This window comes from Salvia splendens, chromosome 11 (assembly GCF_004379255.2).
Source record: "Salvia splendens isolate huo1 chromosome 11, SspV2, whole genome shotgun sequence".
In the NCBI taxonomy this organism is placed as follows: domain Eukaryota; kingdom Viridiplantae; phylum Streptophyta; class Magnoliopsida; order Lamiales; family Lamiaceae; genus Salvia; species Salvia splendens.
Genome location: NC_056042.1, coordinates 34,954,906 through 34,982,067, shown reverse-complemented (window position 1 = coordinate 34,982,067; position 27,162 = coordinate 34,954,906). Strand labels below are relative to the sequence as shown.

The 27,162-nt window shown below is 36.3% G+C and overlaps 3 protein-coding genes across 3 annotated transcripts; all 3 read left to right on the top strand.

Annotated features, from left to right (window-relative positions):
• Window positions 1-5,055: 5,055 nt before the first annotated feature.
• LOC121755205 lies at window positions 5,056-7,587 on the top strand. The gene is made up of 3 exons (XM_042150490.1): window positions 5,056-5,131; window positions 6,534-7,376; window positions 7,484-7,587. Exons 1-3 carry the CDS (start codon window positions 5,116-5,118, stop codon window positions 7,510-7,512), a joined length of 888 nt encoding a protein of 295 aa, XP_042006424.1. The 5' UTR covers window positions 5,056-5,115; the 3' UTR covers window positions 7,513-7,587.
• A 7,755-nt stretch (window positions 7,588-15,342) lies between these two features.
• Window positions 15,343-16,482, top strand: LOC121754975 (WUSCHEL-related homeobox 4-like). The gene is made up of 3 exons (XM_042150262.1): window positions 15,343-15,570; window positions 15,879-16,115; window positions 16,184-16,482. Exons 1-3 carry the CDS (start codon window positions 15,352-15,354, stop codon window positions 16,319-16,321), a joined length of 594 nt encoding a protein of 197 aa, XP_042006196.1. The 5' UTR covers window positions 15,343-15,351; the 3' UTR covers window positions 16,322-16,482.
• A 6,748-nt stretch (window positions 16,483-23,230) lies between these two features.
• LOC121756459 (polyadenylate-binding protein 2-like) lies at window positions 23,231-26,828 on the top strand. The gene is made up of 9 exons (XM_042152010.1): window positions 23,231-23,623; window positions 23,960-24,078; window positions 24,442-25,098; window positions 25,214-25,291; window positions 25,380-25,469; window positions 25,663-25,794; window positions 25,873-26,046; window positions 26,124-26,321; window positions 26,410-26,828. Exons 1-9 carry the CDS (start codon window positions 23,359-23,361, stop codon window positions 26,635-26,637), a joined length of 1,941 nt encoding a protein of 646 aa, XP_042007944.1. The 5' UTR covers window positions 23,231-23,358; the 3' UTR covers window positions 26,638-26,828.
• The last annotated feature ends 334 nt before the right edge of the window (window positions 26,829-27,162 follow it).

Here is a 27,162-nt window from a genome sequence, read left to right as displayed (position 1 = left end):
GTTTGCATTTTATCACTACCCTCGTATATATAAACATTTATGGTAAAATATATTGTGCATTAATATATATATATATATATGTATAGGGGTGCATTATAATGATAACCCCAATTTCCGTAATAACCCTATAACTAAATCTGGACCACACATTTTTAAAATAACGTGGTCTAGATTCCAACTTAGCTTTCCTTCATAAAAAAGGCGCAGAGGGTAAATATGTCATTTCGCTTATTTAATTTTTGAATTTCGCTCATGATAAAATTTATGTATCCAGATTTCGCTCATTTAAATACGTAAAATCTTATTTCACATGATATACAGATGTATGAGGTTCAGTTACACGTATGTATGAGGTTCAGTTATATGTAAAATCTTATTTCCCATGATATACAAGTTTCGCTCATTTAAATACGTAAAATCTTATTTAAGTATCATTTTATCATTTTATCAGTCAAAAGTATCATTTTATCAACTCAGAGTATCATTCTATCCGGCAAAACTATCATTCTATGCAATAAACCTAACATATATCATTCTATGTTTTCAATGCATAAGATCGGGCATTAAAATACAGATAAGCAGAGTACAACTATGTATTTTTTGAAATGCTTTGTAACTACCTGAAAATTATGTCACCGATTTGATGATATTGGCCGCACAAGACCCTTCAAACTTTAACATTTTCAAATGTTGGTGTGGCCATCTCTCAACTTTGAATTCTTCTAATTCGTCGAGAAACTGCGTATATGTAAGAAAAGCATAAAATGGCAATTAAGTAGCAACGGAAATAGTACTATACGACAATGTCATGCTATTGCTACTCTACTAAAAATATATACCAACCCTGAAGGTGAAGTTTTGAAGACTAGGACATGCCGATATTATGCAAGTAGAAACTCCGGCAACGAATCATTGTTGTAAAGAGCAAACGAAATTGTAAATAAAACCTTACAACTCACGTTAGAAGAAGAAGTAGTTAAAGCTAAACCCTAATTTTGCTTCATCGAAAAAAGAGAAGACACCTTAATGTATACTATCACATTATCACATTAATTAGAAGAGAATAGAACATAAATCGAGAGTTATTTTGAGATAAACGTAAACTCGTAACTGCACGGAAATATATCTTGTGATTTAAAAAATCAAAGGTGTTCTCCCGAAAAATACTTAAGGAAAGTTAGGTTATACTAAATTTATTGGAAAATATAAACATAAAGTTAAAATATATCTTGCGACTTAAAACGGTGTTCTCACGAAAATGTGTATGGAAAGTTAGTTTATATAAAATTTATTTATTAAAGAGAATGAAATATATAAAAAGAACTAATGTCCCAAATTGGAACTTTTTTTTTTATAATAGACAAAAATTTAAAAGTCGTGTTATAATAAACTCAAATCCGAAATACCTAATTGGAATTCTTCATGTTGGTTAACAATTAAATGTGTATAGCTAAAAGTACTACACATGGGCCCCTTAAGCCCAAATGTGGATCCGCTAGTGATCTATAGATTTTTATTTGTTTCCATTATTTATATATATTTTAATCTGTGGTTTATAATTTCGTGGATTCAAATTCGAGATTCTTAGTTTTGAATATTAATCATTTTATTGCTAGATTAACGTATGACATGCTTTGTTTAGTATCTATATTTAATTTGGAACCTTAGATTTAATTTAACGAAAATTATCGATCATTTTCTTAAGAGGAATGCTTTAGATTTTTTTTAAGAAGAAATAGAAAAAGATAAAGAATGGGGATTTCAACATAAAGTCAAGAAGCTAGAAGACGCCAATCTAAATTTATTTATGAATAAATATTCAACCAAGGCTATAATTGCTACTAGTACATTTTTACTTTATCATCCACTAATCCTTTACCATTGCAAACACCAAAGCTTGGCCTACAAATATAAAGTAGGAGTACAAAATAAATGGTGAAAAGAGTCCGAATGTGACAATATTTTATACTACTAATATAATTTGCAACACAAATAGGGATTTTAATTGCAATTTTCGTACATTTAGACCTTTCCTTTTGTATTTCTACATTACATTTAATTTAATAGCAATAGAATGATACAGTATATTACTGTGAGATATAACAAAAATCATATGAATATATTTAATTGCGAATGCATATGTACATACCTTTTGCTAGTCTTAAAATATTAGGGTGTAGGGGTGTGATCAAATACTAACTTTTTACAGTAATAATTAATAACTAAATATCAATTTTGTATGTTAAAAATATCAACACAAAGACACAAATTTATCAATCTTTCTTGTGTTGATAAATTATGTCTTTGTATTTATATTTAAATTTACATGTTGTATTGATATAATTATGTCTTTGTGTTGATAATTTTAATACACCGAATTGAAAGTAATTAGTTATTACTGTAAATTAGTTAGCACACTAACGCAACCCGTAGGTCGTATGTATATATATTTTACTAATTTTTATTTTGTACTACTCTCTCTATATCAAAGTAGTTGAGTTATATTCTTTTTTGATTTATTTTAAGGTAGTGGAGTCATTTCTTTTATTATAAAACTTTATTCTCTCTATTATTTTATTTTCTTTTCATTTTTTTACTTTATTCTATCTATTACTTTACACTTTCTACTTTAACTTTTAATAAATCAGTTTCTTAAATTCTATGCTCAAAAGAAATGTTAAAAATACCTTGGAACGGAGGGAATATAGTTGTCCATTTACTATATTCACACTCATTGATTCTATTGTGTTAATTCGTGTCACTTTTATATTTTTGTTTCAATATATTCTTGTACTCAAATTTCACTTTTTGTTATTCGATTAATAAATTAGATATTCAAGTTATTTTAAAAGAATAATATTCACTTCATGCCTTAAAATAAGAACTATTGAAACAATATGGATTTTAATGTAAATTTATAAAGTAAGATATAAAGAAAAGTGTGCTTAGTGGAAAATAAATTTTATTTTATTACAAAGAAATTAACTTTTTTAAATAAAAAATTTATTTATAGAGAACAAACTGAAAAGGAAATATATTTTAGTTTTAAGAGACAAAAACAATAATTTGCTAGTTGTGACCAAAAAAAATATACTATAATTTGCTAGTGATGGGACCGACAGACACGTGCATAAGAAGGGAATGTGATGTGGTGGAAAATGGTAAATGATGAAGTTCCACCGTTTTGTTCCATTTTGTGGGCTCAACTAATTATCATGCCATCCAACCTTTTTCTTTGACCATCAAGTGTATATTACCACCTCTTATCCATACAATCGTACTAGTCTCATTCTTGTATAGATATTCCATCAACGTGTTTTTCTATAATTTGTATCGAAAATCGAGCTTTCATTAAATTCACTATTCCTACATCAAAACTATAACTAAATTGTGTGCGTTGTTGGCCGTGTTAGAAACTTAGAATAGTTAATATTCTCGGTCGGTCAAAAGTATCAAGAGTACACTATATACGATCTATCTCAAAGAATTAGATCTTCTAGATTTCATTTTAACCAAGACTTATTCTTACAAGTTTGAGATAATCAATCTCATCGATCTACGTATATATTAAAAGATGATCAAATTATAACTAATATTAAATGCATAATTAGAGAATAAATCTCAACCATTACGATCTAGTTCACTATATGGGCGTTTTAGTTCACAATATGAATTTGAAAACAAGGAGTGAACCAAAACACCATTATAGTGAAGTATTTACTCCGTGAAGTATTTAGTTCATTGTAATGACGTTTTGGTTCACTCCTTCGTGTAGTGAACTAAATTCATGTTCTTTAGTTATACATTTAAATAGTGGTTTTCCTAGATCACTACTCTTATATAATAGTATAACGACAAATGATATGCACATTATTGTTCCCAACAAAACAATCAAGGGTTAGGTCTCCACAAAATGCTCCCTCCGTTCCATGTTAATAGAGTCATTTTTCTATTTTGGGAAGTTCCAAGTTAATTGATTCATTTTTATTTTTAGCAAAAAGTAATTCTCACTTTTACTTTATTCTCTCTTACGTTATTCTCTCTTACTTTTTCCACCATCTATTTAACACACTATTATTAAACTACGTGTCGAAAAGAAATGTCTCTATTAATAAGGAACGGATGGAGTAACATATTGCGGTACAAATATACAGTAACAATATCGAGGTAGACAAAATCAAAGGTTTGGATGTAGCACGCCACAAATCTATCACAACCACTCTCTTTTACCAAAGATCGCAAATATCAAAAGACAAAGATACAAATTTTGCTTTGAAACCTAAAACCCTTACCTAATTGCCAAAACCATCTGAGCACAAGCAATGCTCTGGCCAAAACACTCAAACCTAAAATAGAATTGGGACTCAATAATCTTTATAGTCTCATTTGCTAGATCAAAGCGAAGATAACATTAGTGAGCACATATTTTGTGAAACTGTTGTGCCCATAATCAAGGGACAGCAAAGTCAAACTTAGATATAAAAAAAGTCACACTAAATTGTCAAATTCTTTGCATCTCAAACTGCTATAGTTTGAATAGAGATAAATAAGAACACACATTTTTCCATGGAGAACATATATCGTCAAATCTATCATATGATATGTTCCCTCAATAGTTCCCAATCAGAAGACTTGAGAATCATTCAATTTTCAAATATTTTTTTGGTTTTTCCAAATGAAGGGACAACTAACATGGATTTAGGAGAAGAGAATAATGGCCTCTATGAAACTAGGCATGTTGGAACATTTTAATATGGTCCAACATAATAGTCTTAAAGATTGTATAATATTTATGACTATTTATTGAATGACCCGATTACGTGATCTACTAAGTTAATATAACTTATAGGGTCAAACGATCATCTATAAAAGTATGAGGACTATTGTGCAGATACTACTTTTGATAGCTTTAATTTTATTATGGGTGAAATTAGAGTTATAATGAAGTTAGGGACTCGTTCTCTAAATACGGGGTTATGGTCCCCAAGTGCAACATAATAAATACATCGATAGATTCCCATTCCTATCAATGTTACAGAATACAGAAAACATATTCTCTGTAAAAGCGTTGACACTTGGAAGACCAACTTCACGAATCATCAAGAACATCACATCATGAATCCGAATCCATGTACGCTTCCGCTTGTTTATCAATCTTATTCAACTTGTATGATTTATGTGTGAATCATTAATTTGATTCCAACAATTGGTATCAGAGCCAATACATGTTGGAACGAATTGATAATTCGTTGATTTATAATTTTGTTTTGGATTCGATAACTATGTGATCTGTTCGGATGAAAATTCGAAACTGTGTTTAAATTTGTTCAATTCATCCGAAATTGATTGATTCAATTCATTCAATTTTACTGCACGCAAATCGAGATATGATAAGTATAGTTAAGGAATTCTTGTTCTGTGTGCGATTATTTAATCAATCAAATTGAATTTTAATTGTCGGTGGAATTCTTCTTCATCAAATTTCATGTTGGATTCTTAAATTTCTGCATTCGAGAACGGGCCTGAAAACTGATTTCTGTCAAAATTTGAATCTGTCAAATATATATATATATATATATATATATATATATATATATATATATATATATATATTTTTGCTGGAGCATTCCTGTTTCCAAAATTCTCTGACCGCCATTCTTTTATTCCGACGAACGGAGAGTCGGCAAGTCCCGACGATGTCGGAGCAGTTGACGGCGGTTGAGGCGGTGAAACGTTGGCCCTGTTTTGTGAAACAGCGCGTCTGTTTACTTTTAATTCAGTTTCTTGGGGCTGAATAGTTGTGATGTTTTGCAACGAAAGTGATTTGGTCGTTTTCTAAAATATAATTGGCCAACAAAAGTTTATTTATTTTTTCAAATGCATTTTAATAGCCGACAGTTGCTATTACGTTTTGTAACTCAATTATTTAACAATTAACTTAAATTGTTGATTTCTTTTCAATTGAGAACAGTAGCTAATGTTTTCCTTTTGGGCTTATTTATTATGTTTAGAAAATAGCCCAAAATTAAAACTGTAATACAATTAAAGTAATTAATTGTTTTGGTTTTTAAGTAATTAATTAAATAATGACTTAAGTTTTTGTTGTCTATTATTCTAAATGAGTTAATTAAAGCATTAACTCGCCAAAGTGGGCTCTGATGTGTAGATTAATTTATTTGGAATGTATAGGTTATTTGTATACTTGAAATACATGCGAATAGTTAATCGGCCCAAAGGAAGATTGTTATTTGGCCGTGTTTCTTGTGTACTTTGTGGTAATAATATGAGATTATCCTTAAGTCATTGTGGACACTAAGTCGGCCCAAAGGAAGACTTATTGTTTGACAGGAAATGATTATCTATACTTGATTACTATGTATTAAGATGTCACTTGCGAGTTATTATTTTGTCCAAAGATGAAATATTAATGTTGTGCCGACATCTTGAAATGGGAATTGTCATTATTTAATTTATTTACTTATTATTTCCGTGAGCTAATTATTGTCCTACTTGTTATATTTGTTCTTTGCTAGCTCAAGAATCTGCTATTGGTTTTCTAAATTCCATTCCTGTACTTAAAGGCAATACCTATGCATCATGGAGAAGCAAGGTATTGATTGGTTTGGGGATTGCAAATTTAGACTATGCACTTCGAACGGAGCAACCCGCCCCTCTTACTGATGAAAGTTCCGATGAGGATAAACGGAATTTTGAGAGGTGGGAACACTCCAATCGCATGAGTCTTATGATTATGCAACATGCCATCCCTGAAAACTTTCGCGGTACTGTCCCGAAAGAAGCAACTGCTAAGGAATTCCTCGAGGCCATTGATATGAATTTCGCAAGCAATGAAAAGGCCGAAACGGCTTCATTGATGCATAAACTTGTGACTATGAGGTATAATGGCCGAGGGGAAATTCGGGAGCACATTATGGAAATGTCAAACACTGCTTCAAAGCTTACGGCACTTAATTTGACGATCAGTGATGATCAATTAGTGCATTTGGTTATGATATCTCTTCCTCATCAATTTGATCACTTCAAAGTTAGTTACAATACTGTGAAGGATAAATGGTCATTGAATGAGTTGATTTCTCATTGTGTTCAAGAGGAAGAGAGGTTGAAGCAAAGTAAGACAGAAAGTGCTCACTTAGCAACAAGCTATAGGGGTAAACGAGGAAAGGACAAAGGAAAGAGGATTCTTTCCGAGTTCGCTAAGGGGAAGAGGATTCTTCCCGATTCCTCCAGAAATGTTGCGGGTCCATCTGCAAAACAGTTTAAGAAGGAAAGATCAGGTTCAGTTTGCTTCTTTTGCAAGAAAGATGGACACAAGAAGAATGATTGTGAAGAATATCACGCTTGGCGCGTGAAGAAGGGTACATCTTTCACTTATGTTTGTTCAGAAGTTAATTTAGCTTCTGTACCTGGACATACTTGGTGGCTAGATTCTGGTGCTACTACTCACATAAGTGTGTCCATGCAGGGTTGCCTCCAGTGCCGAAAGCCGATTGATGCTGAAAGATTCATCTATGTGGGCGATGGCAAACAAGTTGAAGTGGAGGCAATAGGCACATTTAGATTATTACTAAAAACTGGTTGTTATTTGGATTTAGAACAGACTTTTGTTGTACCGTCATTTAGACGGAATTTAATTTCTATTTCTGTATTGGACAAATTCGGTTATACTTGTTCATTTAGAAATAGTAAATTTAGTCTTTATCTAAATTCAACTTTGGTTGGCACTGGTTCTCTTTCTTATGGTGATAATCTTTATTTGCTTAATACTATTACTTCATTTAATGAAGCCCTGCATGTGAACTCACAAGGTACAAAGCGTAAATTAATGAGTGAGAATTCTGCCACAATTTGGCACAAACGTCTGGGTCATATCTCCAAACGGAGAATAGAAATACTTGTGTCAGATGGAATTCTTACCATTCCCAATATGCCAAACTTTCAAGTCTGTGTTAAGTGCATTAAGGGGAAACAAACAAACATTAGGAGATTTGAAGCCAATCGAACTACAGACGTCTTAGAACTTATCCATACAGATATATGTAGACCGTTCCCTACTGCTTCTTGGAATGGACAACGATATTTTATTACGTTCATAGACGATTATTCCCGATATGGTTATTTATATCTCATAAGTGCAAAATCTCAAGCATTGAATACGTTCAAGAGTTATAAGGATGAAGTTGAAAATCAACTTGGCAAGAATTAAGAACGTCAGATCTGACCGTGGTGAGAATACTATGGTAGATATGACGGCTAAGGTGAACAACATCCAAGACCCTTTGCTAGATTTCTTGAGGAATGTGGAATCGTCCCCTAGTACACAATGCCTGGTAGTCCTACCATGAATGGTGTTGCTGAAAGACGAAATAGAACCCTCAAGGATATGGTTAGAAGCATGATTAGTCATTCTACTTTGCCAGAATCCCTTTGGGGAGAGGCACTTAAGACCGCAACATACATCCTAAACCGTGTACCTACTAAAGCAACTGCCGTAACCCCTTATGAATTATGGACGGGCAAAAAGCCCAGCTTAGGTCATTTACATGTTTGGGGTTGTCCAGCAGAAGCTCGGCCTTATAGGCCACACGAGCATAAGTTGGACTCTAAAACGGTAAGTTGTTACTTTGTAGGTTATCCTGAGCGGTCAAGGGGTTTCAAGTTCTATGATCCCACAACTAGATCATTTTTTGAGACGAATAATGCAAGGTTCTTTGAGGAAGTTGAGTTTGGGGGGGAAGATGGTATGAAGAATGTTGTCTTTGAAGAGGAAGTAATTTCACTTCCCTTCATTCCAGAACAAGACGAGACTCTTGTAATTCCTGTTCCGCCTCCCGAACTACAACATGAAGAACAACCTCAACCTCCTCAAGAACATGACGAAGCAGTGCTACTAAGAAGATCCACTAGAGTGAGGAGACCTGCAATATCTACAGATGAATATATTGTATATCTCCAAGAGCATGAGGTAGACATTGGAGTGATGGAAGATGACCCAGTCACTTTTCGTCAAGCCATTGAAAGCCCTAATGCTCAAAAGTGGATCGATGCTATGATTGAAGAGATTAAGTCTATGCAAAGCAATGACGTTTGGGATCTTGTCCCATTGCCTGAAGGTGCAAAACCCATTGGTTGCAAGTGGATTTTTAAGACCAAACGGGATTCGCAAGGCAATGTGGAAAGATATAAGGCTCGTCTTGTAGCAAAAGGCTTTACTCAAAAAGAAGGCATCGATTTTACCGAGACTTTCTCTCCAGTTTCAACGAAAGACTCATTCAGAATAATCATGGCACTAGTGGCTCATTTTAATTTGGAGCTACAACAGATGGATGTAAAGACAGCGTTTCTTAATGGCGACATTACAGAAACGATTTATATGGTGCAACCTGAAAACTTTGTGTCTGGTGACCCAAAGAAGATGGTATGCAAACTTAAGAAATCCATCTATGGTCTTAAACAAGCGTCTCGTCAATGGTATGTTAAATTTCATCAAGTTGTCGTCTCATTTGGTTTTGAGACGAATCCTGTTGATGAATGCATATACTATAAGTTCAGTGGGAGCAAATTCATTTTCCTAGTTCTATATGTCGACGATATTCTACTTGCTTGCAACGATGTAGATTTATTACATGACACCAAGAAATTTCTTTCAAGAAAATTCGAAATGAAAGACCTTGGTGATGCTTCTTTTGTATTAGGAATCCAAATACATCGGGATCGTTCCCTAGGTGTACTTGGATTATCACAAAAGAGCTACATCGATAAAGTGTTGGCAAGATTTGGCATGAAAGATTGTAGACCAGGAGATACCCCTGTGGCTAAAGGTGATAAATTCAGTTTAAATCAATGCCCCGAAATGAGCTTGAAAGAAAGGAAATGGAATTACATCCCTATTCATCTGCTGTGGGAAGTCTTATGTATGCACAAGTATGCACGCGTCCGGATATTGCGTTCATAGTAGGCATGCTAGGCAGATATTTGAGTAATCCCGGTATGGATCATTGGAAAGCAGTCAAACGTGTTTTGCGGTATCTGCAAAGAACAAAGGATTATATGCTCACTTATAGGAAATCGGATCAGCTTGAGATCATTGGGTATTCTGATTCGGATTTCGCGGGATGCCAAGACAGTCGTAGATCCACGTCAGGTTATGTGTTCATGCTAGCCGGAGGGGCTATATCTTGGAAAAGTGTTAAACAAACATTGATAGCCACCTCTACAATGGAAGCAGAATTCATAGCTTGTTTTGAGGCATCACAACATGGAGTATGGCTGCGAAACTTTATTCAAGGACTGCAAATTGTGGATAGTATTGAAAGACCACTCAAGTTATATTGTGACAATAAGTCCGCAGTCATGTACTCCAACAACAACAGGAGCTCGTCGAAGTCTAAACACATTGACATCAAGTTCCTTGCTGTTAAGGATAGAATTCAGAGTAGACAATTGCAAATTGAACACTTAGGTTCGACTTCCATGCTTGCGGATCCTTTCACTAAAGGTTTACCGCCTTCGGTCTTTCATGAGCATGTATTTCACATGGGTGTTCGACCTTGTGATACTTTGGTTTAGTGGGAGTTTATGTTCATATATGTAATGATATTGAATTTCAATTATTAAGTGCACACTTCAGTTACTTTGGTTTAGTTACTTTGAATTATGCTTTGGTATTTTCTGATCTCACTATAGTTTCAGAGGACCAGTTGGAAATAGACATGCAAAAGATCACATAGCATGTAATTTTCATGCTGCACACTCATATTTTGATTTGTGTTGCTGGATGTGTTGATATTTGTGATCACTGATGAGTTTAGTCATGTATACGTGTTGTGACTTAAACTTCTTTGGTTCTATATTAACATGCTTAGTAGACCGGATCGGTAAAGATGATTAATATAAATAGTAAGCGCGCAACTTTAGTAATGTACAATCATTTGGTGACTTTTATGTTGGCCCAAGTGGGAGATTGTTGGAACATTTTAATATGGTCCAACATAATAGTCTTAAAGATTGTATAATATTTATGACTATTTATTGAATGACCCGATTACGTGATCTACTAAGTTAATATAACTTATAGGGTCAAACGATCATCTATAAAAGTATGAGGACTATTGTGCAGATACTACTTTTGATAGCTTTAATTTTATTATGGGTGAAATTAGAGTTATAATGAAGTTAGGGACTCGTTCTCTAAATACGGGGTTATGGTCCCCAAGTGCAACATAATAAATACATCGATAGATTCCCATTCCTATCAATGTTACAGAATACAGAAAACATATTCTCTGTAAAAGCGTTGACACTTGGAAGACCAACTTCACGAATCATCAAGAACATCACATCATGAATCCGAATCCATGTACGCTTCCGCTTGTTTATCAATCTTATTCAACTTGTATGATTTATGTGTGAATCATTAATTTGATTCCAACAAGGCAAAGATAACAACTTCGTGATTGATGGGAGGGAGCCTACTTATAACAATAAAAGCTACAGTTATATTCTTCTCTTATTGTAAACAAGTCTTCGGACAAGTGCCATGATCACGTTGTATAATCTTCAAATTTCAAGATTTGTATGATTATTCCACATAATATGTTGACCCTTTGTATCTGGGATTTTAGAAATTTAGGACTTTGATTGATGTAGACTTCAATATTTGTAGAACATACTACAAAGTGCACAACTCTACACATGATTGGAAGCTCGGGAAGAGACTACTGTTCTAGCTACTCGGTATTGTTGGAGTATGAAACTCGAAAAGAAGTGAATCAGTCCATGATCATGTGATACAGACCAAACAGGAGAACTCATCCCAAAAGACTAGCCTGTTAGGAGAGAGAGTCCATTTAATCTATATACCCCACATCAGTTGTTCTCACAACCGATGTGGGAATTGAGTCCGTAACATACGACCCTCCTTTAAGGGCCAACGTCCTCGTTGGTCACGGCCACGTTGGTCACGGCGGATTCTTTGCCCGGCCACCACTCCGTGGGTCACCACTCCGAGCGGCCCCAAACGTACTCGTTGGTCACGGCGAGTTCGTTGTCCGGCCACCACTCCGAGCCGTTTGAGCTCTCAATGAAAGCATCAATTGATACAGACCAAACAGGAGAACTCATCCCAAAAGACTAGCCTGTTAGGAGAGAGAACCCATTTAATCTATATACCCCACATCAGTTGTTCTCACAACCGATATGAGAATTGAGTCCGTAACATCATGATATAGACTTGTAAGGTCGTACATATATATTTAGGCATAACATGATTCCTATTGTATTCGAAAATTAATGTTGAAATCTCTGATGTGACATTCCTCCATACTTAGATACATACCGTATTAAATTGGTAAACAATTCTTGTATGTTGTCTTTGTTATATTCGTGATTATTTGTGTGTTTAGATTATAACAAATTTGTAGGTAAAAGGATAGTGTTTGAAGTTCCCCTTCTCTTGTCGAGTCAAATAATAGATAACTTGAGTGACATTAGATTGAACGGGCTCAAAGAAGTAGAAGAGAGACAACTCTTGTTGATTTTGCTAATTTAAGTCATTTTTCATCAATGTTTGGTTGAAACTCTAATTTACAAGCTACTATTACTAAAAACCTTGGGCGGAACCACTAAAAGCTCAGTAGGAGCGAGCTTCAAGCCTTTACTATTTAATTTTCTTGTAATTTATGATTAAATCTGTATAAATTATTAAAAAACTATGTTTAACTCAAATCAAATTAGTAGTAATATTTTTTTAAAAAATGTTGTATAATTAGTTCAGCCTCTACTAATCTTTTGCTGCCACCGCTAAAAACTAGTACTACTTGATTGAATATTGTTTAAGTTTTAAAAAAATGTTAGAACATTCTTTATATACTCTTTTCTGCCCCCATGCCGTCTACGTACCATTTAATCACGAACTGCACTTTTTAAGTTTCCCAAAAACTTTCCTCACTTAAATTAAATTATTTATTTATGTGATGATAATATCTCTCTCTTAACGAAAAGTAAAACAATAGAATTTTAATTTTGATGGATAGATTGCAATATTAAACGAGAGTGGAGTATCTCTTTAGTGCAATAATTTATTTATTTCTTTAAAAAATGTGATAAAAAAGTTAGTTGGTGGAATTACACTATTTGGGAAACTCAACGGTTCCCAATAATACATTCGTTTCATAATTCATTCATGCATGTAGATTTTGTTGTTTGGAATATATTGTAATTTTATTTTATACTAATAGTACTCCATTATTTTAGCATTTTGTTATGTATATTTATATTCTTTTATTTGAAAGTTTCAACACACTGATAAAAAAGAGTGCATTGAGTAGGTGTGAGGCGACACACCACATCCGCATTTTTGCTGCAATGAAAAGGAAAAAGTGTGTTTGCATTTTCATGTTTTGGGATTGGAGGAGCTTTGTTTTTAGCTTCTTAACATTCTTTTCTCTCTCCTCTTTGTAGAGAGAGAGCCACCGAAAAGAAAAGCATATAAACGACGACAAGTTATCATGAAAGCAAGAAATTTAAGCAGTTTGATTAGACTACCCAACCATACGCATGAATTTATATAAATATGTGTGTGTGTGTGTTATTGATTTTTGAGTGAATTTAAATCACATACTAGAATATTATATACCACTCCAAAACTGCTTCGATTTATTAATATTTTATTTAATAAAATTACACCCCAAAAGCTAGAGGGATGATTAATTAATTGATTTTTTAAAAATATGAATACATCTAAATCCATTAAATTAAGGTGTTCGAGCTTGAAAATTCTAAATCCGATAAATTTACGGCCTATTAACTCGCTTATCGAGTAGGTCTCGATTGACATGTATATGATATATGTGACAAAGTGGTTAGCACCATTTACGTGAAGACCATTGGCATAACGTATGACACGAGAAATAAGAGTCACGATATTTATGAATCCAACCGATATACCATCCAAAAAATACAAGAAAAATTAAATATTAGGCAGTTACGACTCATCGAAATAACGACTCTCATAAAAGCCACAACTGAATCATCACTAATTAAAAAGTTCAATATTAAGAAGTCGCATATATTCAATTAGTAAAAAATTTACCCTTCAATTAATAAATTAGATATTCGAGTCATCATAAGAGTCAATGATATTTGAGCACCATTAATGATCAATCTTAAATAAAAGCTCATATAAATAAAAATTACTACTATCTAGCTGGTATAAAAGAAGGAATCAAATGAAAATGAACTAGGTAGTATATCATTAAAGCAAATACACTAATTTTGCTTTTGTGACCTAGAATAGAGAAGGGTATCACTTTCCCATTTCTCTTTATAAGATAGGAAAAATCTCAAGTCAACCTCACCTCATCATTTGGTCTTGCTTAATTAATCTACTACCCATACTCTTAACTTTATTTCCCTCTTTATTTTCTTTTCCCCTCTTCTCATCAATGTCACCACCTTTCTAGCCCATACATATATATACAGAGGTGTGATCAAATACTAACTTTTTACAGTAATAACTGATAACTAAATATCAATCTTGTATGTTATAAATATCAATACAAAAACATAAATTTATCAATCTTTTTGTGTTGATAAACTTATGTCTTTGTGTTGATATTTAAATTTACATGTTGTATTGATATAATTATATTTTTGTGTTGATAATTTTAATATACAAAATTGAAAGTTATTAGTTATTACGGTAAATTAGTTAGCACACTAACGCAACCATATATATATATATACATATATATATATAGGTATATATATATATATATATAGGGTGTGATAAAATACAAACTCTCTAAAATACAAACTATACAAACTTTAATCATACTCACTTAATATAATTAATCAACGGTTAATATAAGAGATTTTTCTAATGTCAACATTTTGACATCGAAAAATCAGAATTTGGACACCCCCGTCGACAGAATTTGTACACTCCGTACATCCCCGGTGACATAATTTGTACATTCTGTTGACATCGACCCCCGGTGACAGAATTTGTACAGTCCGTTGACATAATTTGTACACTCCGGTGACAGAATTTGTACACTCTGGTGACATAGTTTGTATAGTTTGTATTTTAGAGAGTTTGTATTTGATCACACCTCTATATATATATATAACCACCACAACCTTTCCAAAAAAAAAAAAAACTGCTTTACAATGACCCTCCGTGTTTTTGTTTAATTATTGGCCATTGGATTGTCAAATCTCATGGTCAGGATTTGGTCTGGATTTTGTATTGAGATCAAGTTTTGTATTGATCATTTTCCTATATATATATATATATATATAAAACCACCACAGCCTTTCCAAATCAAAAAAATGTCACCCGTGCGAACCCAAGCCTCCATGAAAGTCGCACGTGGGTACGAGTCGGCCACCCTCGCCCTCGCCCTCGCCTGCAAGCGCCTCCGCCCCCTCACCCCCACCTCCGCCTCCACAGCCGCCGTGTTTGATATCAAGAGCTTCATCAGACCGGAAAGTGGTACTAGGACTAGGAGACATGGAACCTCGGATTATCAGAAAAGAGAATCAGTTCAGGTGACATGTCCATACAAAATTAAATCTCTTATTTTTCTAATTAAATATTAATGATACATATGATAAATGCTGATTTCCACCAAACCTGCTTGAGTTAAGCTGTGTATGTCATTTCAAATGGTATGGAAGCTAGATTTCCAAGTCAGAAATTGCAGTTCACATTATGCAAATGTCACTATTGCATGCAATAAAACACACACACACATGGAATTTTGAATGTGAATGTACCTACTTATAGGATATATATCCTTAATTCACACATTTTCCAAATCCAACAACAAAAAAAGAAACTTGTGGTGTGAATGCAGGCCGGTGGGACGAGGTGGAGTCCGGCACAAGAGCAGATGGAAATACTCGAGAGGCTTTACCAAGGCGGCATGCGAACCCCCAACGCCCAGCAAATCGAGCAGATCACGGCGCAGCTGGCCAATTACGGCAAGATCGAAGGGAAAAACGTGTTTTACTGGTTCCAAAACCACAAGGCGCGTGAGCGCCAGAAGCAGAAGCAGAAGCTCGGCCTCAGCCCCCTGCCTCCCTTTACCGCGGTAAATAGTACTAGTAACTTTATTGAATTTGTTCTAAAATTTTACTTGGTCGGATATTTGAGCTGCAGGGAGGAGAGGAGTTGGATTGCGGAGGTAAAAAACGGAAATGTCGCGTTGAAGTAGATTATAGATGTATACAAGGAGGAGACGGAGAAGATAGAACCCTCAAGTTATTCCCTTTGCACCCGGAGGGAAGATCTTCATAATTAATTAATTAATTAATTATGGTTATTTGTAGTCGAGTTTGAACTGTAGACTCTTTTTTATTTTGTAGTACGTATGCTTTTGATTTATTAATGCTATGCAGCTGCCAGTCCAATGTTTACTTTCCTTTTTTTCTTGGTTTGAACAAGGGAGAGGAAGAAAATTAGTTGTATATGGGCAACTTTCTCATCATATTTTCTGTTATACAGTGAATTGTTTGTAGATGTGACGCCTATTTGGAAGCGTTACTTTTGACTATACAAATATTTACTTTTTGGTTGGAAAATGGTTCAATTGCTGAGAATGGTAGGACACTGAAGTCCATGCACATCTACAAGTTCCTTTCTTTCATGTGCAATTTTGGTGTTTCGAGTAGTATCTGTGTACTATAAATTTGTTTTATGAAAATTTGTGAGGTAGTGGTTGGTGGGTCCCCTATGTAACTGATTGGGACGAGAGAGTTTGAGGGAATGATTTGAAAATATTTAGGATAATTGTATATTTTTTGGATATTAAGTATACCTTCCTCCCTCCATTTTATAATAGTAGAGATATTTCTTTTCGACACGAAAATTTAAAAAAAAGTGTGTAATGTATTAAACAAAAAAGATACTCCCTCCGTTCCATGTTAATAGAGTCATTTTACCATTTTTGGAAGTTCCAAGTTAATTGAGTCATTTCTATATTTAGTAAAAAGTAACCCCCTCTCTTACTTTATTCTCTCTACATCTCTCTTACTTTATTCTCTCTTACTTTATTCACCAACCACTTAACACACTATTCTTAAACTCCGTGCCGAAAAGAAACGCCTCTATTAACAAGGAACGGAGGGAGTACCTAATAAAGTATGAGAGATGAAAAAGTAGAGAGAATAAGTAAGAGATAGGGAAAAGTAAATGAGAACGAATGTGTTGATTTTTACTAAAAGTAGAAATGACTCAATTATTATGGAACGTATCAAAATGACAAAATGACTCTACTACTATGGAACGGAGGGAGTGTGAACTTTGCATGCAAATTTCATCTTTTAAACTCGAATTGAATAAGAAGGTTTGTGTGGTTATTGTATGTAATCTTTGTATAGAGTTCAATTTTACATGAAAGAAGAAAGAACATACTCCCTTCGTCCGCCATTAGGAGTCCTATTTTTTGGCGGCACGAATTTTAAGAAATGTTAAGAAAAGTGGGTGGAAAAAAAGTTAATGGAATATGAGTCACATTTGTATATATTAGTTTTAAATTAAATGTGAGTGGAATAAGTTAGTGGAATGTGTGACCCTATTACCATTCTTGGTAAAAGTGAACCGGGACTCCTATTCGCGGACGGACTAAACTGAAAAAACAGGACCCCTATTCGCGGGCAGAGGGTGTAGTTTGTTATAGTGTAAAACCGTAAATTACAAGTTAATTCCAGAATATTCTAATTCATTAATTTTTATTTTAACATTTCCCTCAAATCTTGATACTTGAATTGTCTAAAACTGATGTATAACCTTATGGAGTTATTGGTGTCTAATCTAGCATTTAATTTTTTTCATATATTGTGATTTGAATTGAGGAACAAGGAATAATAAATCCGTCTCAAATTACTTGAATTGTATTCCATTTGAGATGTACCCCGAATTACTTAAAAAAATATTAACAATGATTCTCCTTTGCCTTGTAATAACTTGAATTTTCAATCTTTAAGTCAAGGAGAAGTAAGTGTCTTATCAACTGCACTTTTCTTCTTAATTTTTTAGTACCATTCACTCATGTACATATATCTCATATTATTGGGAGCTAGGCAAAAGTAAAATTGAAAGGAGACGGATGAAGTATATTGTCACTAACTTTCTGCACAAAACCCTAAAAACCAATAAAAATTATGGGATCTCTTATGCATGATTCTCTTTGCTAATGTAGTAGTATAAATTTTTGTATAAAGAAATTGTTACTTTATTAAATGGACCACAGCCATCAAGCTTTTCCAAAAGACGTTTTAGCCCATATTTCAAGTATATGGGCCTCAAATTTTCTAAATAGTAGTACTAAATTATTAGTACATTTTATCACGGGCCTTCATACAAAATTCGGGCTTCTTTAGTTTTCCCCATATTTCATTTTGGCCCAATATTCTTTTTATGGGTGTTGCCCAATTTGTTTTCAAGTGAAAGAAAAAAAATATCATACTTATATTTTTTAAGTACACTATATATAATACAAATCAATAATTGTGAAAAATACTTATTGAAGTTCATATAAGAGCAAATGATAGTTGACTCTTGAAATTCCAAGATCACAAATATTTTAAAATCTGATTCAGTACAAATTAATATTATTATATTCTTACTAACAATATTTTTTTTCCTGAAACGGAACTATTTATAAAATTTATAGACTTTAATTTTCAAGATCACGAGTATCTTAAAATGTTACACGGTACAAATAATTCAATTACCTTCTTAATGACAATATTTGTTATTTTAAAATGGAAACATTATTTATAAAATCTACTTGACTTTGAAAAATCCAGGACCACAAGTCCTTTAAAAACTTATGCGATACAAAATACTCCCTCACTTTTCTATTAATTATAATCGATTAACTCCACACAGATTTAAAGAAATGTAGTGAAAAAAATTAGTGGAATATAATTCATACTACATATTAATTTTATAATAAAATATGAGTTGATTGACTAAGTGAAATGTGTGGTCCATTACTAAAATAATATAAAAGTAAGGATGTCAATTAGTTGGACAAGGACGAAAAAATCAATCAGTATCAATTAATGAGGGATGAAGAGAGTATCTAAATGGAAAACTTAATATTTATAGTAGCACTCCCAACGGAGCTCTTGGGGAAGGACGCCGTCCGTGCCAACGGCGCTGCACCCTGCTGTCCGCTGCTGTGCTCTTGCCGACGCCACAGCGCGGCTCGATGTATCGAGCACGTCCGTGCCGCTGAGCAGGGCAACGTCCGTGTCGTTGGAAAATTCTATTTTTTTAAATCGAAAATAATATTAAAAATTTTAAAAAAATATTTTCGGATTCTTAAAAATATAGTCGTTTTATTACCGTATTTTTGATTTTTTTTTTGAATTTTTATTAAATTTTTTTAATCCCAAAATCATCTATGAATACACACATTCATCACCCATTTTTCACATCAAATTATATTTCATTCATATTTTTCATACAACTCGCCTACATCTTCCTATTTCACTCAAACACTCTCTAAATTCAAAAATGGATATGAACGATATCATTGCGGAAGCGGATCGCGAAGAACAAGAATACTATGAACAATATCGTGCCGCCTATGAAGCCTATGTCGCCGCCGCTACCCCCGCCCCTCCTCCTTGACCAACTAGATCAAATCGCCGCTACATCCCTCGTGACCGGGAGGGAGCCCACGAAAGGCTCGTTGCTGCCTATTTTTTTGACTCACTGTGGTTTCTGGAAGATTACTTCCGGCGACGTTTTCGCATGTCAAAACGGTTGTTTATGCGTATTGTCAACACATTGTCCGTCCGTGTTGAATACTTTCAATCACGTAGAGACGCAACCGGTCGACAAAGTCTCTCGGCGTTGCAGAAGTGTACTTGTGCCCTCCGACAACTTGTTACTGGGCAAACGACTGACCTCTTTGATGAGTATTTGCATGTGGGTGAGTCAACTGGAATCGAATGCCTCAAAATTTTTTGCGACGACGTTCGTTTGGCTTTCGATGAGGAATTCCTTCGGGCACCTACCCCCGAAGATTGTCAATAGTTGCTTCATCTTCACGAAACAGTCCACAAATTTTCCTGTATGCTTGGTAGCATTGACTGCATGCATTGGAAGTGGAAGACTTGCCCGAATGCTTGGAGGAGGCAACACTTAAGCGGCCACAAAAGCGACGGCCCAACGCTTATCCTTGAAGCGGTCGCCGACTACCGCCTATGGATTTGACATGCATATTTCGGTGTTGCCGGATCCAACAACGACTTGAACGTGCTCTATTCTTCACCACTCTTCAATGATGTTTTGAATGGTGTAGCACCGATGATCGACTTCACCGTCAACGAAAATCCATACCACATGGGTTACTATCTCGCCGATGGTATCTACCCAAGGTGACCGCCTTTCGTGAAGACGCTCAACAATCCGCAAGGCCCGAGATGGGTTCTTTATGCGCAGCGTCAAGAGGCTGCTCGGAAAGACGTCGAAAGAGCTTTTGGGATCCTTCAAGGCCGATTCAACATTGTGAGTGCCCCGTCTCGACTGTGGTACTTAAAGAATATTGCCGACATCATGTATACGTGTATTATCTTGCACAACATGATTATGGCTTACGAAGGACCGATGACGGCTAACTTTTACGACGAGGATGAAGCGCACAATACGCGATACCAAAAGCCACACTGAGCTACAAGAAGACCTAATCAAACACATTTGGGCGAAATTCGACAACGAGTAGTGGGTTTTTTTAATTTTATGAATTTAATTATGTAATTTTTAATTTCTTAGACTTTAATAATGAAAATTTTAATTTTTAAGCTTTTAATTATGTAATTTTTAATTTTTTAGTAATTAGTAATAGTATTTTGGATATTTTTAATGCATTTTAATATTGTGGAAATGTATTTATTTAAATTGAATAATAGAATGTTGAGACTTTGAACATATCCTTGTAGAATAGCATAGATGTAGGTGTTGTGCTTTTGGGAAACAAGAATGAGTAAAAATTAATAAATGTGGGTCCGAGCCCACATCTATACTCTTTGCGAGAGCTCTAAGGCCATCCACTAAGTTGTCTCTATACCGTCCCTTAAACTTTCCCTTAAATACTATTTGACCTTTATTTGAGGGCCCCACTGTCCTTTTTTCCTCCATCCCTTAACTAAGGGACGGAACTTGCAACGCTTCGTCCCTTAACCGTCCCTTAATCACTATTCATTCAATTTCATTTTTTATTTTTTTTCCCAACCCAATTCAATTAAAACAAACACACTTTATTAAAAAACACACTTTATTAAAAAACACACAACATAAAAAAACACACAACATAAAAAAACGCACAACATAATTTAAAATACAAATTTAAAGAAAAATAAAAAAACTACTCCGCCGGCTAATCATCCTCCGGAGGCGGTCGAGGTTGAGGGGGAGTCGGAAGGCCAAATTGTGCTGCCATATGCACAATTCCGTTCCACCAGGCCGTGAATTGGGCGTACGAGAAGCGGGAAGTGTTCGCCATTGTGGCGGTCATGTACGCCACCATAAGTGTGTCCGAGCCTCCCCGCGAGCCCGATCCCGAGGCCGGCTAGCTTGATTCGCCTCGGCCCTTCCTTGCTCTAGCCGCTTTCGCCGCCTTCGTCCCTTGCGGCCGACGGCGCACACTCGCGGATCCTCCAGCATCACCGACCGTACCAGCAAACTCCTGGGATTCAGCCTCAGGTTGGCTGATGCCCTCAGCGGTGTCACCACCAGACGAGTATTGGCCACTCGCCGTATGCTTCGTGCGCTTCGAAGTTGAGCCCGAGCAGGAGCGAAAACCGTCGGCCCACCGTTCCTCGTCCTTGACTGCCTACCAAACATCAACAAATCTGAATTGATGACGTTCGTCCTGGTAGTAGGCGCGCAAAGCGAACGTCAAAATGTCGGTTGTCGTGGCGCCGCTTTGGTAGCGCGCCTCTTCGGCCGAGTAGATGCCGAAGAATTTTTTGACCTGTTAGTCGACTCGGTCAAAGTGAGAGCGGAGCATTTTAAATTTGCGCTTGCGGGAGCCTTTCGACTTTATCTGGTGGTAGACCTCGCAGACCTTTTCCCAGAAACACTTCCGGGATTGTTGATTCCCGACGATGGGATCGTACGAGACGGTGATCCAGGCGTTGTACACCGCCAGCGTTTCGAGGTTGTTGTACGGATGCCGGCCTAGATCCTCTTCCTCTTATTCCTCTTCATCCTCGTCCTCGCCCGCCTGGGGTTGTACACCGCCTCGGCCACCTCCACCGCCTCGGCCTACTCCCGGCGTGGGATCAACGGGAAAATCCTCCCAGATCTGGGATAATCCCTGCGAATACCGCGGGGCGGAGGGACGAACATATGCATCAAGGTCAAAATTGGGTGGTTGGGTACCCCCCGGCGTCGTCGAACCCTGGGTCCCCGGCGTTGACGAACCGGAACCGCCCAATGTGTTGATCATGGTCTCCCAATCGCCGAACGCGTTGAGATCCCACCCGCCGGAGCCGGAACCGCCGTAGTTGCCGTCGCCGTCGCGGGACATCTTGAGTTGTTATATGAAAATTTGAGAAAAAATTTGATAGAAAATTTAGATGATAGGAAGAATAGATGTGTAGTTGTGTGTGAAATGGGGATGAGTTTAGGAGTATTTATAGAGTAAAAAAATTAATTAAAAATAAAAAAAATTAAAAAAAAAACAAAAAAAAGTATTATTACCGTTACAATTTTTTTTCTTTTATTATTATTTTTTTATAATTCAAATTTTTTAAAAATATTTATTGCGTCAGCACGTGACGATGCCCACTCGCGGGCCGGCGAGTGGGCGTCACGCACGACGCCGGGTCGCGCCACGTCACCTAGGCGCGTGGCGAGACAACCCGTCTCTTGGCTCGACGGGACGAGACGCGGGAAGGCGCGGGACAGGACGGCGAGCTGCAACGCGGCGCGCCGGGGTCCCGTTTCTCTGGGACGGGACGCGAGATGCCGGCAAGACCCGTAGTGGATGGTCTAAAATTCTTAATTATTTCGTCCGAAATTTGAGAACATTGAGAGAATAAATTTTACCGCGTCATTAGTGGTAGGTACACGTGGCATCATGTATGCTCCTACATCGCAGATGTTCAATTTCAACGGCCGCGATTTAACCAGTTTCATCAATTAGGGTTACACCACAATCGCTCATATATATCGCCACCTATTCATTCTCCTCCGTGAGTGCGGTGCAGTTCCCTGCTCTCCCGAAAAACCCAAAAAAATAACTTTGTTCCATTTTCTCTCTCGATCAGTAACGAGGAGGGAGGAAACATAATAATCCAGCTAAAATTGAAGAAATGGCGCAGGTTCAGGCACAGCACCAGAATGTGGCGGCGTCTGCCCCCGGTGGAGTGACGGCGGCTCCTAGTGGTGCGACGGCTGGGCAGCTTCAGGCTACCACCTCTCTCTACGTCGGTGACTTGGATTTGAACGTCACGGATTCGCAGCTCTACGATCTGTTCAATTCGACCGGCCAGGTTGTGTCGGTTAGGGTTTGTCGCGACATTGGCACTCGCCGCAGCCTTGGCTATGGCTACGTCAACTTTAGCAACCCCCAGGAAGGTTAGAACTTCGAAATTTATGATTTTTATCTCCATTTGCTGCATTTAGAGCCTTTGTTTGCGTGTGCTTGTATATTTTGAGACAAAATGTTTTTTGCTTTCTGACATTATGTGTTTAAAGAGATTGTAATTGATAATTCACTTGACTCTAAAAATCTTCCTCGCTTTCGAATATTTAGTACTTTGGTTAAGAAGATATGTCAGTTTTTTAGCTCTTCTGCGTTGTCTTTAGTTTTATATCATCATATCTTGTGCCTTTAGTGTATGCATATTTCCATATAAATAAACGAATGTTGTTGTGCACTGTCTGATGTTTTCCTATCATTTGAACTAACAGCCGCTAGAGCTATGGAAGTCTTGAACTTCACACCCCTGAATAACAAGTCTATCCGGGTTATGTACTCTCACCGGGATCCCAGTACTAGAAAAAGTGGAACTGGAAATATCTTTATTAAGGTAATGTTCAGATCATGTGTTTGATTTGTTTATATCACATCTATTTAATGCTTATGATATTGAGTTATTATCTTGATTCATCTATGTAGAGTCTTTTACTGCTTTGTTCTTAGTTGTGCCAAAATATAAAATTAGCTCTGTCCTTTATTATGATACGCAGCTATTGGAGTGTATAACTGTCTAGCTATTCGGTTATGTATCCTGATTATTTAGATGAATATTGGTGCTGCTCTTTCATTCACTAGTTTTAATATTATATCTGACTATCTGTATATATGATACCTACTCACTTTTTTACGGTATTCTCGTTAGAGCTATGTTTATCTTTTGCTTTATGCGCTTCCTAATGAACTTCCTTTGCAGAATTTGGACAAGTCAATTGATAACAAGGCACTGCACGACACTTTCTCTAGCTTTGGAAACATCCTTTCTTGCAAGATAGCAGCCGATGCTAATGGCCAACCTAAGGGTTACGGTTTTGTGCAATTTGAGACTGAAGAAGCTGCACAAAATGCTATAGATAAGTTGAATGGCATGCTCATGAATGATAAGCAAGTCTATGTTGGGCATTTCCTCCGCAAGCAAGAGAGGGATACTACTCAGAACAATATCAAGTTCAACAATGTTTATGTGAAAAATCTGGCTGACTCTACTACAGATGATGAGCTGAAAACAATTTTTGGCGAATATGGCGGGATAACTAGTGCTGTAGTGATGAGAGATGCAGAGGGAAAGTCAAAAGGTTTTGGTTTTGTCAATTTTGAACAGGCTGATGATGCTGCTAAAGCTGTTGAAGCTTTAAATGGAAAGAAATTTGATGACAAGGAATGGTATGTTGGCAAAGCACAGAAGAAGTCGGAGAGAGAGAATGAACTTAAAAGTCGGTTTGAGCAGACTACCAGGGAAACTGTTGACAAATTTCCAGGAGTTAATCTATATGTTAAAAACCTAGATGATAGCATTGATGATGAAAAGCTGAGAGAACTTTTTTCAGGGTTTGGCACCATCACCTCTTGCAAGGTATTTTACGTAGTTCGATTCAGGACTAGAGTGGATTTAGACTAACGACTATAACTTATTCTTCACTTTTGATGCATGTTTACTAGTTATACTGATATAATATCTTTGATTGCAGGTTATGCGAGACCCCAGTGGAATAAGCAGAGGATGTGGATTTGTTGCATTTTCAACTCCTGAAGAAGCTTCCAGAGCTGTGAGTTTACACATTAATGACATCCTTTTCATTGGTATCTAATTGATTTTGTTCCCGGACGAATTATATCCTTTGTTTTTCATTCAAGCTTTTCGAAATGAGTGGGCAAATGGTAATCAGCAAGCCCCTTTATGTTGCTCTGGCACAACGCAAAGAAGAGAGGAGGGCCAAGTTACAGGTACATTCTTTTTTACAATATCTTTCTCTTGTCTACTTATTAAATCTGAAACATGCATTCATGAGGATTCTCCAACACACTTTTGTTTCAAGTACGCTTATGCATGATGTTGGACTGCATTACCCTATTTTACTCCCTTGTGTTGTCTCTTTGAATTATACTCTAATGTGTTCCGAAACCAATATTAATTTAGGCCCAATTTATGCAAATGAGGCCTGTAGCAATGCCACCTTCTATGGCTCCTCGCATGCCTATGTACCCCCCTGGTGCTCCTGGTATTGGGCAACAGATGTTTTATGGACAAGGTGCTGCTATGATTCCTCAGGTATTCTTTTCTGAAATTTTTATTTTTTTATTGTAGTGCTTGTCGAGTGTTAAGTTCTAACTCTATTAAATGTTCTAGGCTGGTTTCGGTTATCAACAGCAGCTTGTTCCTGGAATGCGTCCTGGGGGCGGCCCGATGCCAAATTTCTTCATGCCACTAGTCCAACAGGGTCAGCAAGGCCAACTGCCTGGTGGCAGACGAGGAGGTCCACCTCAACAAAATCAGCAACAAGTGCCTATGATGCAGCAGCAAGTTGTACTTCAGTTCCTGGATTTTCTAATCTTGTTTATAAAATATTTTACTCCTAATCATTATTGTTTTTTGTTTAGATGATGCCAAGAGGGAGGATGTACAGGTATCCTCCTGGTCGTAATGCACCAGATGGTTCCATTCCTGGTGTTGCTGGAGGAATGCATTCCGTTCCATATGACATGGGTGGCATGCTTCCTCGTGATTCTGCTGGTCCACAGCCAGTTACTGCTTTGGCTTCTGCCCTTGCTAATGCAACACCCGAACAACAGAGAACGGTAAGCAGACTGCCCGAAGTGTACACATTCCATTTATTTTAGTCTCGTAGTAGCGTTTTTAATAATGTCAATACTTCTTTTGCAACAGATGTTGGGTGAGAATTTGTACCCGCTCGTTGATCAGCTGGAGCACGAGCACTCTGCGAAGGTCACAGGCATGCTTCTAGAGATGGACCAGACCGAGGTTCTTCATTTGCTCGAGTCCCCTGATGCTTTGAAATCTAAGGTTTCTGAAGCAATGGATGTGCTGAGGAACGTCCAGCAGGCTGGCAGCCCTGCTGACCAACTCGCTTCGCTGTCGCTCAACGATTCTTGAGAGTGATGTAGACATGGTCCTTTCCTGCCTATCTGAAACATCTTTTTGCTAGTGAGGGTAGTACTTATTTGGGAGCACATTGTCTAGGAATTTTCATTTGAGATTATTGTTTAAATTCCATTTTGTTTTGAATTTTGTTACAGTGGTTGGTTTCTGGAGTTTTAGCTATTCATTTTGTTTGCAATTTATAATTTGTGGCGATGAAGTCCAATTACTTTTTGTGGTTTTACTATATTCCTTTATCGAAAATAGAAAAATTGTTTCATGAGTACTTATTTTAAAACAAATTCTGAACAAATATGTGAATAAATCGCACAAATTTCTTAATTGAAATGCCGAATAAATGATGAATATGTGAATAAATACCGCAATTTTCTCAACTGGAAAATTTGACTACGTCACGAACTCACAATTCCACGGTGCACGTGGCGTCATCATAGATCCCCATAGACCAGAAAATCGTATCAACGGCTGTGATTTCACCTCTTTCCTCCAGCTAGGGTTTCACATTGTTCATATTTATAC